This window comes from Mesoplodon bidens (genome assembly GCF_964165515.1).
Source record: "Mesoplodon bidens genome assembly, chromosome: 2".
NCBI lineage: Eukaryota > Metazoa > Chordata > Mammalia > Artiodactyla > Ziphiidae > Mesoplodon > Mesoplodon bidens.
In genome coordinates this window covers 173,755,948-173,770,332 of record NC_138177.1, presented here as the reverse complement: position 1 = coordinate 173,770,332, position 14,385 = coordinate 173,755,948, and the positions used below count along the sequence as shown (strand labels likewise).

The 14,385-nt window shown below is 57.6% G+C and overlaps 1 protein-coding gene across 4 annotated transcripts in view; it reads left to right on the top strand.

Moving 5' to 3' along the window:
• Positions 1-14,385, top strand: part of ARHGEF10L (Rho guanine nucleotide exchange factor 10 like) — a 146,528-nt gene that overhangs the window by 107,694 nt on the left and 24,449 nt on the right. For all 4 annotated transcript variants that reach the window (XM_081223481.1, XM_081223479.1, XM_081223480.1 and 1 more), the window contains 4 exons: positions 173-259; positions 1,546-1,772; positions 3,405-3,559; positions 10,430-10,578. In XM_081223481.1, the coding sequence (XP_081079607.1) occupies positions 173-259; positions 1,546-1,772; positions 3,405-3,559; positions 10,430-10,578 (618 nt within the window). The remainder of the gene's footprint in view (positions 1-172; positions 260-1,545; positions 1,773-3,404; positions 3,560-10,429; positions 10,579-14,385) is intronic.

Below are 14,385 nucleotides of genomic sequence, written 5' to 3'. Positions count from 1 at the left end.
CCTGCCCCTTTTCTGGCTCCACCCTCAGAGGCCTCACTCGGGGCCTGAAGGGGACCCAGGAATCTGCAGGTTTAACAGCCCCTCGGGTGGTTCAGACCAAGGTCTTGCTGTCAAATGTCAGCATCTCAGTCACCTCGACACTTAACCCTGTGTGTGCTGTCTGTCTCTGCAGCTTGGGGCCCTGATCCACAGCCCTGTCAGCTGTCCCCTGCTGGGCTTCTCGGCTGTCAGCACCTCCCTTCCACAGGGCTACCTCTGGGTGAGTAACCCCCAGGCCCAGCCAGGGATTCTGGCCTCAGGGCATGAGCAGGGAGGGTGGCACCCAGGGTGGGTGCTGGAGACAGCTGCCTGCCTGTGGCCCCCATTTTCTGCACCTTCAGCCAGCAAGGTCTTCCTGGGAACTTCTGTGCCAGGCTCTGTGCTCTGAGTTGGCAGGTGTGACCTCACCAGGGACAACAGAAAACCAAGGGACAAATAAGCTCACTTATTTGTGAGCTTGGAAGTGGCCTTGGTGCCATGATGGAAATTAACGGGAAGCTGTGTGAAGTATCTGGATGGCAGGGTCTTCACTCCAGGAGACAGGGGGCAGGGCTGCCCATCTCTCACGGAGATCCCAGCCCACCCTTCTGCCCCTGGGGTTCCTGGCAGAGCCTCCCTGGATTCAAATAGGTGTTCCGCACCTCCCATGCTCCTGGTGTGCAGATGGTGGCCTCCCATAGATTCTCTGAGGTTCCAGCCTCACCACCCCTCTGGTCATCCTCTACTTCCTCTTGCTTATTCCTGTCTCCAGGTACTTAATCAGGGAAACTCTGGCTCACCCTTCAGAGTTCAGCCCAAATGTCCCTTCTGAGGGTGATTTGTTCTTCACTGTTTCCTCAGTGTCTAGCACATGATGCATCCATCCATCCATCCATCCATCCATCTACCCATCCATTATCCTTCCATCCATCCATCCATCCATCCTTATAATTATCTGTCCATCCATTCATCCACCCTTCCATCCATCCATCCATCCATCCATTATCCTTCCATCCATCCATCCATCCATCCATCCATCCATCCATCCTTATAATCATCTGTCCATCCATTCATCCATCCTTCCATCCATCCATCCATCCATCCATCCATCCATCCATCCATCCACTCAGCAAGTATATAATGAGTGCCTGCCATGTGCTAGACACAGAGGTAAAAGAGTGAACAGCACAGAGAAGGACATTTTAAAGAGCAGAGTGTATGCTCACTATTTGTTGGTTGAAATTCACCCTGGAGATAAGGAAATAGAAAGCTGACCGGGTATCTAGTCCACCTTAGTTCTTTACCTGATTTCCTTTGGGCCCTGAATCTAACTTGTTGCCATGGCAGCTGGGACCCAGCGACCTTCAGTGACAGCAGGATATGTGTGGGCAGGAGGGCGGACATTTCTCTTGATACCTAACCCCAGTGGCAAGTAGAAGTTCGGGCCGGGTCCCTGGGAGGCAGGGCTGAGCTCTGCCTCTGCTCTCATGGTTCTCCCCTGATGGCCTCTCTGGGTCTCTGCCCCAGGTCGGGGGCGGGCAGGAGGGTGCAGGGGGCCATGTCGAGATCTTCTCCCTGAACCGGCCCGCGCCCCGCACCGTCAAGTCCTTCCCGCTGGTGGCCCCTGTGCTCTGCATGGAGTACATTCCGGAGCCGGAGGAGGGGGAGAGCAGAGACGGAGACAAGAAGTGCTCGGCTGCTGACGCCTCGGCTGGAGTGCATCCCACCGTCTGCCTCGGGCTCCAGGATGGCAGGTTAGGGGCCTGGGGAGGAGGGGCTGGGAACAGCCTGGGGCAGGGCTGGGCAGGTGCATCGGAGGCTGTCCGTGTAGCTTTGGCTTGTCACCCACCAACATTCTCCACCCCTGGTTGAGAGCAGAGAGGGGGAGCCAGGGGTGCCCAGTGTCAGGACCCTTCAGTGGCTGCTTCGTGCAAGCTGGCTCTCTTCCGGGTAGTGTGGTACCGAGGGCAACGCTGACTCCAGTGTCAGCCAGAGCTGGGTTTGGATCTGCTATTTCCTCATGCCATTTAACCGCTCTGAGCCTCAGTTTCTTGTCTGTAAACTGGGTGTTAGCATCCTTCCATGCAGGGCCGCTGTAGGAGTCCACTAGGACATGGGACATGTGAAGCCTTCAGGTCCCTTCTCTGTCATTGACAGCATCCACCCAGCTGTGGCCTCAGTTAGCTTTGCAGGGTGGGTAGGCAGCCTGGGTGTTCCCAGGTTATGAGACCTGCTGGCAGAGGGGGCTCCCCCAGTAAGACCCTCCCGGAGCTGGTGAGTCAGCAATACTTCCTTGCAGCAAGGGGCACTCCCGCCAGAGTTTAGCCTGCTGGAGGGTCCAGCCGTGTGGATGGAGGATGAATATTCATCCCACTTAAAAGGAAGGTGAAGATGGTGATGAACAAGATCCTGAGATGGGCTGCACCCCCACGTCCTCCTCATAGCTCCAAGCTTTTCATGCCTGTCCTAGAGTCAGGGGAAGCGGGGAGAGAGGATGTTTCCTGAGCACCTACTGTGTGCTGCTCCCTGGGCCAGGGGCTGTGAGCCTCACAGTAGCCCCACTATGAAGTGTTTCCCACACAAGCAGCTGGGGGAGGAGCTAAAAGCTAACATACATAGAACCAACTTGGAGACACTAGAGGCTCTGTGATGTCCTGGTCTGGGTCGACGGAACCCAGGGGTCTGGTGAACACTCTTTGCTTTTAATGAGATCAAATTCAAACAACATAAAATTCACCACTTTAACCATTTAAAATCATATAATTCAGTGGCTTCCAGTACATTCATGATGGGCAACAATCACCACTACATAGTTCTAGAACATTCTCACCACCCCCAAAAGAAACCCTGTATCACCTCCCATTCCCTGCCCCAATCCCTGGGAACCACTAGTCCACTTCCCATTGCTCTGTATTTGTCTCTTCTGCACATTTCAGGCAAATGGAGTCACACAGTGTGTGGCCTTTTGTGCCTGACTTCTCTCGCTCCCCATAACATTTTCAAGGTTCACCCATGTAGCACATGTCGGTGCGTCATTCCTTTTTATGGCCGTGAGGTAGGCATCACGGCCCCGTTTTTTGGAGAGGGCTGAGGCTCAGCAGTCCAGCTCAGTCAGCTGGATGGGGCACGTCTGAATTCACCCTCGGGTCTGTGTGACCCTGAAAACTGTTCTCTTAGCCCCTCTATTGTGCTGCATCCAGAGCCCCCTGTTTTCCACGGGCACCATCCTCTAAAGGCCACCCATGGAAAAGTCCGAGCATCGGCCTGTTCACACAGCAGGGAGGCTGGCTGAGCTTGGTTGCGGGGGCTCGGAGCCTCTCACCAGGAGGGCACGTGGGGAGTGGGCACCTGGGGGGCTAAGTGAGTCACTCAACCTCTCCCCACAGCATCCTGGTTTACAGCAGCGTGGACACGGGCACCCAGTGCCTGGCGACCTGCAGGAGCCCAGGCCTGCAGCCCGTGCTCTGCCTGCAACACAGCCCCTTCCACCTGTTTGCCGGCCTGCAGGATGGGACCCTCGCCGCATACCCCGGGACCAGCGGTAAGGATGGGGGGCTGGGGGCGATGGGGGCAGCCCTGGGCCCTGACTGAGAGCCACATGCTGTACCAGAGCGTCTATGGGAGGCAGGCCAAGGAGGCAGCTCAGAAAAAAATCAGGGAATCGAAGTGCTGGGGAGATTGGAGATCCCTGATCCCCACAGAAACGGGGTGCTCACTACCACACAGGCAGCTCAGCCCATTGGTGGGAAACTCTGCTGGATAAGAGCAGGGTCTCTGGGCTCAGATAGATCTGGCTTCATGTCCACGCTCTGCCCTGATGACAGATGTGTCCATGGGTGAGCAGCTTCTCCTCTGTGCCTCAGTCTCCTCATCTGTAAAATGGGAATAATTGTAACACCCACAGCTCATGGGTACCTGTTGGGTAAAAGGTTCAGTGAAGGCAAAGCATAGGACCTGGCACAGCGAGTGCCCAGTGGGGTGAGGCATTTCAATCTCCATTATTTTATTAAGTCATTGATGGCACAGATAATAACATCTGGAGGGCAAAGCTGACAGCGTTTGAGCTGCCGTATGCCAGGATGGGGTGAAATGCTTATGCAGGCGCATTATCTTAATTCTCACCACGACCCTTGAGAACTGCCTCCCCTTTACGGATGCTGATGCTGAGACTCGGGGAGGGACACGAGTGCTGTGGTCCCCTGTCCCCTTGTGACTCATTCAGCTCTCAGTCCAATGACAAGGGCTGGGCAGAGCAGAGAGCTGCCCCCAGCACCCCCAGAGGTGGCTGATGTGCCGAAGCCCCAGCCTCCCTCCCCCTCCCATGCACCTCTAATTGCTGCGTCATCATAGCCTGTTGCAGGATTATAAACGGATATTTGTACTGAGCTTTTTTTTTTTTTTTTTTTTTTTGCCACTTGGCACTGTGTTGGTGTTTTAAATTAGCTTTCAATAAGGCATTTATAGTTTTTAATTAAAGGGGATAGAGGGAGGAGGAAAAATCCCTCTCACCGCCAGACAGACTGTGCGTGTGAATGTCAATATGGGCTCAGATTTTTGGAGATTTAGATCAGGGGTTCTCAGGGGACTTTTACCCTCTGGCTCCCACGGGAGACTGGGAGCCCTGCCCTGCCCGCGCTGGCTTCTCAGCCGCCAGTTCGGCTGCCTCTAGCCCTTTCCGTCTTGGTTCCTGACTCATCAGTTTGGGCGTCCGGGTTGGGAGGAGGCGAGGGGGTGTATCGGTTTGCTGGGGCTGCCATGACGAAGTACCACAAACGGAGTGGTTTATACAGTGTAATTTATTGTCTCACATTCTGGAGGCTGGAAGTTCAAGATCAAGGTGTCGGCAGGGCCGTGCTCCCTTGGAATGCACTGGGGAAGGATCTGTTCCAGGCCTCTCTCCCAGCTTTGGGTAGTTCTTTGGCTTGTGGCCCCATAACCCCCATCTTCATGTGGTGTTCTCTTTGGGTGAGCCTGTGTCCAAATAGCCCTTTGGAATAAGAACCCCAGTCATATTGGATTAGGGACCCACCCTCCTCCAATATTACCTCATCTTAACCAATTACAACTGCACCAACCCTATTGCCAACCAAGGTCACGTTCTGAGGTGCTAGGGGTTAAGACTTCAATGACTGAATTTTGGGGGACACAATTCAACCCATAGGGGGATGGGCTCTAACCATTGGCTTTCAGCCTGGGATTGGAGTCTGGTGGTTTGTCACAACCAAAAGAGCCATTGGGGACCATCAGATGCCACACCCTCATCTTCTGGGTGGGAAGGGACTGCCTAGAGTCCCACAGGTGAGCCGAGACCTGAACCTAAGTCTCCTCCCTCCAGGGCTGGCCGGGTACTGTCTTGCCTAGAGGAGGAGGTTGAGGTGCTCCACTAGCTGTCCCACCTTGCAAACATTTGTCCCCCAAATATTTACTGAGCACCTACTGTGCACCATGGATATGGTGGCCAGCAAACCAGATGTGAGCCCACCCTCACAGTTTATAGAGGGAGACAAGTTAAATTTATACATGAGTCAAATGAACAGGCAGGAAGCTTACAATTACACATCGTGCTGAGGGTCCTAAGGGGAGGAAGAGGGTGTCGGGTGAGAGCCTGACCCCCTGTGCGTTGGGTGGGCTGGTTGGTGAAGGCCTCTCTAAGGAGTGAGATCCTGAAGGTGAGACCTGAAGAAGGAGAAGCGGCCAGGCCAGTGAAGAGTTGGGGGAGCAGTGTTCTCGCCAAGGGAAGTGTATGTGCAGAGATCTGGAAGCAGGAGAGTGGTTGGTCTGGTGGGGAGGCTGTCTTGCTGGACAGTAGCCGGAGTGGGAAGCGGCACCAGGCAGGGTCCGGGAGTAGATGGACTGGAGCCTGTGGGCCTTGGGTTTGTCTCGGTTAATGGGAAGTGGAGGGAAGTGCTGGGAGTGGCCTAGCACTGTGGCTGGTGGATGGAGTGGACGTCGGCAGGCTGTCTGGGAGGCTGCCACAGCCAGCCGGGTAGGGGAGTCTGGGTCACTCTGTCCATGGGAGCCCACCCTCTGGCCTTTGGTTTGGCTTTGGCCAGGGAGGCCTCTGGGAGAGACCTTGGCCTGGTGCCTCCCCTTCCTATGGTGTCCTCCAGAGGTGGCCAGGGCAGCAAGGGGGGCTCTCAGGACCACACACCTTTCATCTGGGCTGCATGTGGCTGGGTCTGGAATCGTCAGCCTGGCCCATGACCCAGCCGTGGGGCCTTGGATACCCCTCAGATACCCCCACTCCATCCCAGCCCTGAAGCTGGAGCTGGGAGCTGCTCTCAGGCCAGCCTCCCTGGCCTTGGGCCTGCAGAACCCACCTCTGGTGCCCCATGGGGATTGTGAATAATCCAGACCCTTATTCTGGGCGTGGAGCAGATACTGATGAGATATGTGTCAGTGTTCATATGACAGGTTTGCTGTCTTGCCTGGGTTTGGCTAAGACCAAGACCAGATAAAGCTGGCATCTCTGGCCCAGCTTTGGCTCATTGGAGAAGGGCAGGACCAGAAATACTGGGTGAAACAGGTAGAAACCAACCTGGGGACCTGCTGAGTCCTGGAGGTCCTGTGAAACCAGGACCAGCTGTGAGGTGACTGTGAAGATTCTAAGGTCATCAGGCCACTTGGTGTCCTGGGCTGTCAGAGCTGGGGGGGCCTTGGAGTCCAAGCTCCAGGTGACAGATGGAGAATCCGACTCCATGGCAGTGTGGCCGTGGCAGTCAGTCTGCTGCCCCCAGGAGCCTCTGCTTATCAGCATTCATTCCCTCATTCGTTCATTCACTCACTCAGCAAATACACGTTCAGTGCCCACGAGGTGGCTGGCACTGTGCTGGGACATGAGCCAGGCAGCCCCTGCCCCTGCCCATCCTGTGTTTGGGTGGAGCTGCCTGGACCCGCTCTGTCCGCCCCCACCCCCGGCTCCGAGCAGAGACAGGAGTGTGACCAGGACTGGTTTGGGGTGTGGGAATGTCCCTGGTTAGATGCTGGGGACGTGGGCCAGGGTCAACCCCCTGGAGGAACTGGACGACGGAATGGGTGAGTGATGGTCTGGGGTTTGGTCAGGCTGTCGGGATTGGGTCCCTGCTGTGAGAGATCGGGCCTGTTGCTGCTCCTCCTCTTGGAGCCTCAGTTTCCTCACCTGTAAAATGGGGATGAATTCAGCCCCACTGCAGCGGGTGGTTGTGAAGGCCAGGTGCGGTCAGTCACACAAGTGCCCAGAATGGAGCCTGGGCACAGAGACTCACGTCTGTTACCTTTCCACCATCATCACTGTTACTGTTGTTATTACTTCTGGGGTACCGGCTGCCCTTTGGGTCCCCCTCGATCTCAACGACTTGCACTCTGTGTCCTAACTTCTGGCTCTGGCTCGATCTGGACCCCCAAGGATACCGGCTGGGCTTTCTCTCCTGCAACCTGGGGGAGGAGGGACTCCTGCTTCTTGAAGTTGCTTTTGCTGAGACAGGGGCTTCACCTCCATTCATCTGGCGTGAGAGCTGATGCCGGGCCCAGCTCTCACGAATGGGCTGTCATGCAGGGGCCGGGTGTGAATTTTTAGGTGTGCGTGTGTGTTCTGGAGCATGTGTACCTAGAGCCACTGGTGGGCAGGGAGCAGGTGGAGGGATGGATCCCCCGGCAGGCTTGGGGTGGGTAGGGGTCTAGCCCTGCCCAGAGCTCACAATGATTATGTTTAAAGTCTTAGACTTGTGGCCTGTGGAGGCTGGGAAGAACCTTAGAGGTCAGAGTTCTGTCCCCTTGGGGTGCAGATTGGAAAACTGAGTCCCAGCAAGGGGAAACCTCTTGTTTAGGGTCCCACCATGGGCCTTCGGATCAGGGACTCCTGTCCTGTGTCCTTTTTGATATAATGATATCGGTATTATTACATTTTATCAGTTAATCATTCTCTCCTGGAGTCAGGGCTCTCAGGAGACACCCCGCAGGCGGAGGAGTGGTCAGTGCACATGTGACCCTCAAGGGCAGCAGACGCTACCCCCTACCCCAGGCAGCCATGCTATTCCAGGAAGGTAGAGAGTAGAGGGTGCACGAGCTCTGCTGGTCATCACTGCCCACGGGGCAGAGCTCGCATTTCCGTTTTGGGGGTGTGGTTCCAGTATCCCAGCTGCTTCCTTCCTGGCAGGGGGTCTCAGCCCCCACCTTAGCCTTAGTGGCGGGAGCTCCAGCTTCTGGCCACAAGCACCACTCACCTCTGGCCACTGGAGGGCGCGCAAAGCCTCTTATTTTTGTGGCTCTGGTGTCCTGATGGGGGTCAGCATCCCTTGTGGAGGCCTGGCTGCGTCACGGTCACTCTCCCCAGAGATCTTTGGAAACCCTTGGAACCTGAGAGGGCAGCAGGGACTGGGGAAGGAGGCCAGGACCAGAGTTAGCCGAGTTCCAACCCTGCTTGGCCCACCCTCCTTGGGTGGCTCTGGGCTCCCTGGGTGTCTGCCGTTGCATCAGTCAGTGCCCTTCTGCGGGCTCTCGTGTTGTGTCAAAAGACAGCCAACGGCCAGAGCTAATGAGCAGCGGGTCCTGTTGAGCTGTGTGATTCGGACTGGTTCTCTAAACTCTGGGTCTCAGGTTTCTCCGTTGTAAAACAGGGATAAGAATAGAATCTTCCACATAGGCTGGTGGGAGGTAATGAAATAATTCATGAAAAGAGTGCCTGGCATGCCCATGTGTAACAGAACGTGGCAACAGCTGTCAACGCTTCTCACTGGGTGCCCACCCTGTGCTAAACATTCTACACATTTAATTTGATCCCTCCAACATCCGGCGAGGTGTAGGCACGGTTATCGTGCCCACTTTACAGATGAGGAAACTAAGATTCAGAGAGGTGACGTCACCATCACCCATCCAAGTTAATGCAGAGGTTGAGAGGCCACAGCTTCCCACATGCTCCTATTCATGGGCTGGAAAGAACTGGATGTGTGTTGGTTGGGCGGGGGCGGGGGGGTGTATTTTCCAACTCTTAGCTGAGCTGGGGAGTCTGCCACATTTAAGTAGGGCTGAAGGGGAGAGGAGAACCCGCTTGACAGGAAGGGGAGGGGAGGGTGCTGGTGGGGGAATCTGGTCTGTCTCCCATGGGTCCTCCTGCCACACCCCTCCAGCTCTGCAGACAGCTGTGCTCCGTCGCACCACCCAGCAGCTGGCTCAGAGGGAGGGCCTGTGCCGGGGCTGCTTTGCACCCCTTCCAGGGACCCTGTGGAGGGGGGGATGGGAGTGGCCAGGCACTGGCAAGCCAGCGGCAGGCTCTGTCCTGCCTTCCACTGCTGACGGTATCTCAGAGGTGTGCCCCACATCCTGCTCAACCGTCCTGTCCCATCTGGCACCCTGGCAGACAGGACAGCCTGTGGGGTTCCGTGTGGCATCAGGTGTAGCTTCAGAGAAAAACCAGTCTCCGTGGGCACCGCTCTCATGCCAGGGAAGATCCTTGGCATGTTCTTGGGTGAGCCGAGCATCCCTGAGGGTGGTGGGAGAGAGCCTCGTTCAGTGCTGGGCCAGATCCCTTCATCTGCCTGTCTTCAGGGATGGTGGGCTGGGGACTGATGGCCTCTCAGGACTTCCTCCTTCCATACCTGGGGTGGTGGCATCTCTGGAGGAGGAAGGTCATCAGAGATCTTGGTAGAGGTGACAGAGTGCCTTGGAGTAGGCGAGAAGATGTGTGAGAAGGCGAGACTCATTTTCAATAAGTTACGGTGTCAGAAATGTCCTCAGAGACAGTCTTATTCGCAGCACCCTCCCCATTTTACAGATGGGAAGACTGAGGCCTTGAGAAGTAGAGAGGTGCACTCAAGGTCCTTAGTTAGCTGCTAGCAGAACCAGGGCCAGGACACTCCCCACCATGTGCCACCTTCTTGGCAGGGCTCTGTGGATGCTACCTCTTTGGGGAAGCCTCCCTGGAATTCTCCTGTGCAGAGTTGGTTCCTTCCATCTTAACAGCTCTCAAGGCCCTCTGTGCACGCCTGGCCACTTGGGCTTGGCACTTCATATGGTAACTGCTGTTTAACCCTTTGTCTTCTCCATCCAGCAGGGATTTTCTTGAGGGCAGGGTCTGTGTCTGATTTATTTCTGTCTTCACAGCACCCAGTACGGGGCCTGGCATGGAGTAGGTGCTTACTAGGTGTGTGTGGACTGAATGCACAGAAGAGAGGGAAAGGGAGAGAGGAAAAGAGGGAGGGAGAAGTGGGGAGTACAGCCCCCAGAGCGGGTGGAACATAGACAGAGGCAGATGGGAACAGCCGCCATGCCACTGGGGAGGGTGAGGCGCAGAGAAAGGGGCCAGAAGCTGTCACGGAGCCAGGCTTGGCCCACCGCTGTGGCCCGTGGTTCCCGAGGGTTGAGGAGCCCTGGGCCTCTGACCCGTTTGCCATGCCCCACCCCCTGCTGCTGACCTGCTTCCTTCCTTTCCCTTCAGGAGGCGTCCCCTGGGACCTGGAGAGCCCGCCCGTGTGCCTGACTGTGGGACCTGGGCCCGTCCGCACCCTGCTGAGCCTGGACGACACCGTGTGGGCCAGCTGTGGGCCCCGGGTCACTGTCCTGGATGCCACCAGCTTGCAGACTCAGGTACCGGCCCTGCCTTGTGGCTTGTGGGTCCAGGCCCTTGGGGGGTCATCTCCAGGCACACCCTCGCAGACCATCTTGCATTCTACCTGGCACCGCTCTCGGCTCCCAGCCGCGTGTCAGGGATCATCAGAGTTTGCTGGGCAGCAAGAGGGGGCCAGGATCCCTGCGGGGCCCCACCCCCTGCCCCGACACGCACCCTCGGGGCTGCTGTGAGGGGAAGGCTCCCCAGCCCACTGGGCAGTGATCCAGCTCCTCCGTTGTGTCTACTGCTTCCTGTGGAGGTGGAGCCGGGGTCCCTGTGCTCCCACTGGTACCCAGGACCCAGCTGTGCTGAGGGGATAGCCAGTGTGGACGCAGCCATCCCGGGTGCTGGGCTCTTTAAACAGTGTGGACGTGGAGCCTGCTGGGTCCTGCCTTGTCCCGTCACAAGCACTGCTGGATCCTCAGCCCTGGGATGAGAGCCTGGTCCAGGGGCTTCTTCCCATCCCTGCGTGGCTCCCTGAATGGTATTTTGGTGATGTTTGCCGTTCTTTGATTTGTTTGGATTATCAGCTTGAAATGAGTGGCCACCAGGCCCAGGGGGGAGCTGTGGGTGTGGGCTTGGGGTCAGAACACACAGGCCCCCGCATGCCTCCACGTCTTCTCTCGCCCGCTCTACCCTCTCTCGTACAGCCATACATCAGCTACTCAACAGCCAGGCGACTGTAAGATCCCAGGGGATTGGGGCCGGGTCCCGGATGACACTGTCCTGGTTTGGCAGATGGAGAAACTGAGGCCCAGGGAGCTGTGGGTGAGCTCTGAGACCTGGGATTGAACCTCAGGGTCTCGGCGCTAACTTTCCCGTCTTTGTTGAAGCATGAGGTGCAGCGTTCGGAGCTGTGCACGCCTGGCTCTGCCTTCCGGTTCCCCCACTCACCTGCTGGGGCCTTGGGGGACCCCGTCTGTGAACACAAGTTTTCCCATCTGTAAAAGGGGAACAAGCATCCTTTCCCTGCGGTCCTTTCGCCGCTGAGTGAGATAATGCTTGGTCAGTGCCAGTGCCAGGAGATATTGGATTAGCGGCTCTTCTGGGTGCTGGAAAGGGAGGTGGGGTGAGAGGCAGCGCCGTGGGCAGAATCAGAGGATTTGGGTTTTGAACTATAATCAACCTTTGAGGAGAAGAGGGCTGGGGGCTAAAGGTGACCCACCCTTGAGGGGCTGCTTGAACAGGACCAGGACCTTTGACCTCACTGGCCGGGCTGGGCCTGGACAGAGGGGGTGGGCTCTGGGAGGGGCCGGGGAGGCGCCAGCAGGAAGGACACTGCTGCCTGCACCACTCCAGCTTCTGGATTTCTTGGTCCTCTTTCTCCCAGGCAGAGCTGGAGTAGGAGCGGGGAGCCCTGAGCAGCTGCGGCCACAGACTCCCTTCCCAGCCCCTGGTTCTCGTTTGGGGGCTTCCCTGCTGCCCCGGACCCTGCCCTGTCACTTCCCTCAAGGGCCTGTCACCTTCTCGGCCTTCTGAGAGGAGGGTGAGCAGTGGGGACTGGCTCCCCAGGGCTTTTGAGGTCCCCAACTGACCTGGGTCTCAAGACATTGGTCAGGAAAAAGGATGAGGCCCCCCTGCAGCCCCTGCCCAAGCATCCCTGCACTGTCACCACGCCAGGCCCAGTGCCCTCCCAGCTTTCTCGGCTGGCAGCCTGCGCAGGCTCTGACTCAGCCAGCAGCTGAGCACTGGGGCCCAGCTTAGGGCAGCGGTGAGAGGGAAGAGGGCCCAGCCCTGCCCTTGGAGGGCCTCCAGTCTGATGGGGGAGACCCAGCCCTGTCCCTGGGCATCTCCAGTCTGATGGGGGCGACCCAACCCTGCCCTTAAGGGGCCTCCAGTCTGATGGGGAGACACAGCTCTGCCCTTGGGGACCTCTAGTCTGATTGGGGAGATCCAACCTGTCCTTGGGGGGCCTCCAGTCTGATGGGAGAGACTCAGCCCTACTTTTGGGGACCTCTATTCTGATGGGGGAGATTCAGCCCTTCCCTTGGGGGGGCCTCCTGTCTGATAGGGGGAGACACAGCTCTGCCCTGGGGGCCTCTAGTCTGATGGGGGAGACACAGCCTGCCCTCTGTTCTCCATATGGGAAAAGTGAGCCCAGAAACATGAAGAAGCCAAAAGCGGAGTGCGGATGAGACGGGAAGGAGCAGGCTTTCAGAGCTCCCTGTTGGCCAGCAGACATTCTCAATGCTGCCAGCAGGGGAAATGGGACAGGAGAGGGAGAAGGCAGCCGAGGAAAGTGGGAGACAGGATGTGAGCTAAGAGTTGTTTTCAAGGAATAATCTTCTAAGAAAGGATCCAGAGGCCGTAGGACCCTGAAACCACAGGCCCGTGGGAGCAAAGTGCCTGCTGGTTGGGGCAGGCGGTGTGGGCAGCAGGGCCTGAGGAGCTGGTGAAAGCTGGGCCCCCAGGCAGCCCCTCCCAGGGCTATGAAACGTTCGGGAGGGGGAGGAATTGGGAGGCATCATCAAAGACAGAGGCCCTGTCCCTGTCCCGGCCATGCCCACCTCGGGTCTGCTGGGCACCCCACTCCCTTGGAGGCGACTGATTTGCCAGCAGCCTGCTTCAGATTGGGGAGATCCTTGCCCCGCCAGGCTGTGCACCCTTGGACAAGGCCCTGGGCCTTCCTGGGCCTCAGTCACTTCATCTGTAAAATGGGCTGACAGCTGTACTGTGCAGAGTTACGAGAGGACTCAGTGGGAGGGTTTATATAAGGGGCTGTTTCACACAGTGCCTGGCACGTACTAAGTGCTGGATGAGCATCGGTTATTGTGGTAATTGTTTGCCTAACTTAAGTCCTTGTTGCTGCATATGTGGTTTGTTTGGAAAATCAAGCTCCTCCTTTAGAGTCGGCGGTGTTGGTGGGTGTGGGGTGCGTGTCCGCATTGCAGGTCTGCTGTCCCCTCGCTTCGCTTGCTGGAAGGCTTCCTTCTGCTGACAGCTGTCCTAGGAGCCTGAGACAGACGGGCGAAGGGAAGGATGGGGCCCAGGCCAGGCCCTCGCCCGATTTCGACCCTCACCAGCTGCCGTGCAGTCCCACCCGGGCCCTGCAGCAGCCCACTGACCCTCGGGCCAATCGGCCACGAGGCTCCAGCGTGAGGCTGCGATGATTTAAGATTAGTTCTGGACCAGCTGTCCTTAAGAAGGGGATCAATATGACCTTTGCCCTGCTCTGCATACCTGGAGGGCATCGGGAGGGCACTGGGTGGAGGCAGCCGGGATGGAGGAAGGGGTGGTGGACGAGGCTCTGCAGAAGGGCGGGAGGGAGCCCAGGCCCGCCGCTCCCCCCACCCCCCCGCCCCGCCGCCGTCCGCAGCCGGGGAAATTGAAAAGTTTGTGCGTGGCGCGATGTGAGCGGCTCGCCTTCAGTACACACAATCCTTTGCACAGTAACGAGGCGATCGCCATGCATATTTAATAAAACCTCGCTTCGCTGCTGCTTGGGAAACAGGAAGCCTGCCCATCTCTGTGCCGGGGCTCTGGGAACTGCTCTGTCTGGCTGCTGCTAAATGATCGCCGGACCCAGCCGGCAGCTCCACGCTTGGCTTGGTGGCCAGACGACCCGAGGAGCAGCCTGTAGGCTGGGCTGCTGTCCAGGCAGCTGTGGTCCTGAAGGGGTGCCGAGGGCTCAGCACACGTCCTGCAGCAGCAGCGTGCCTCAGCTCAGACGAGAGGCATTGCTTAGTGGCAGCGACATGCTAGACTCTCCCCCAGGGCTGAGAACCCCTGTGGGGACTGGAGCGCCTCAGAGCTGCCTAGGGCTCCACGCCAGGGGCCCAGGAGTG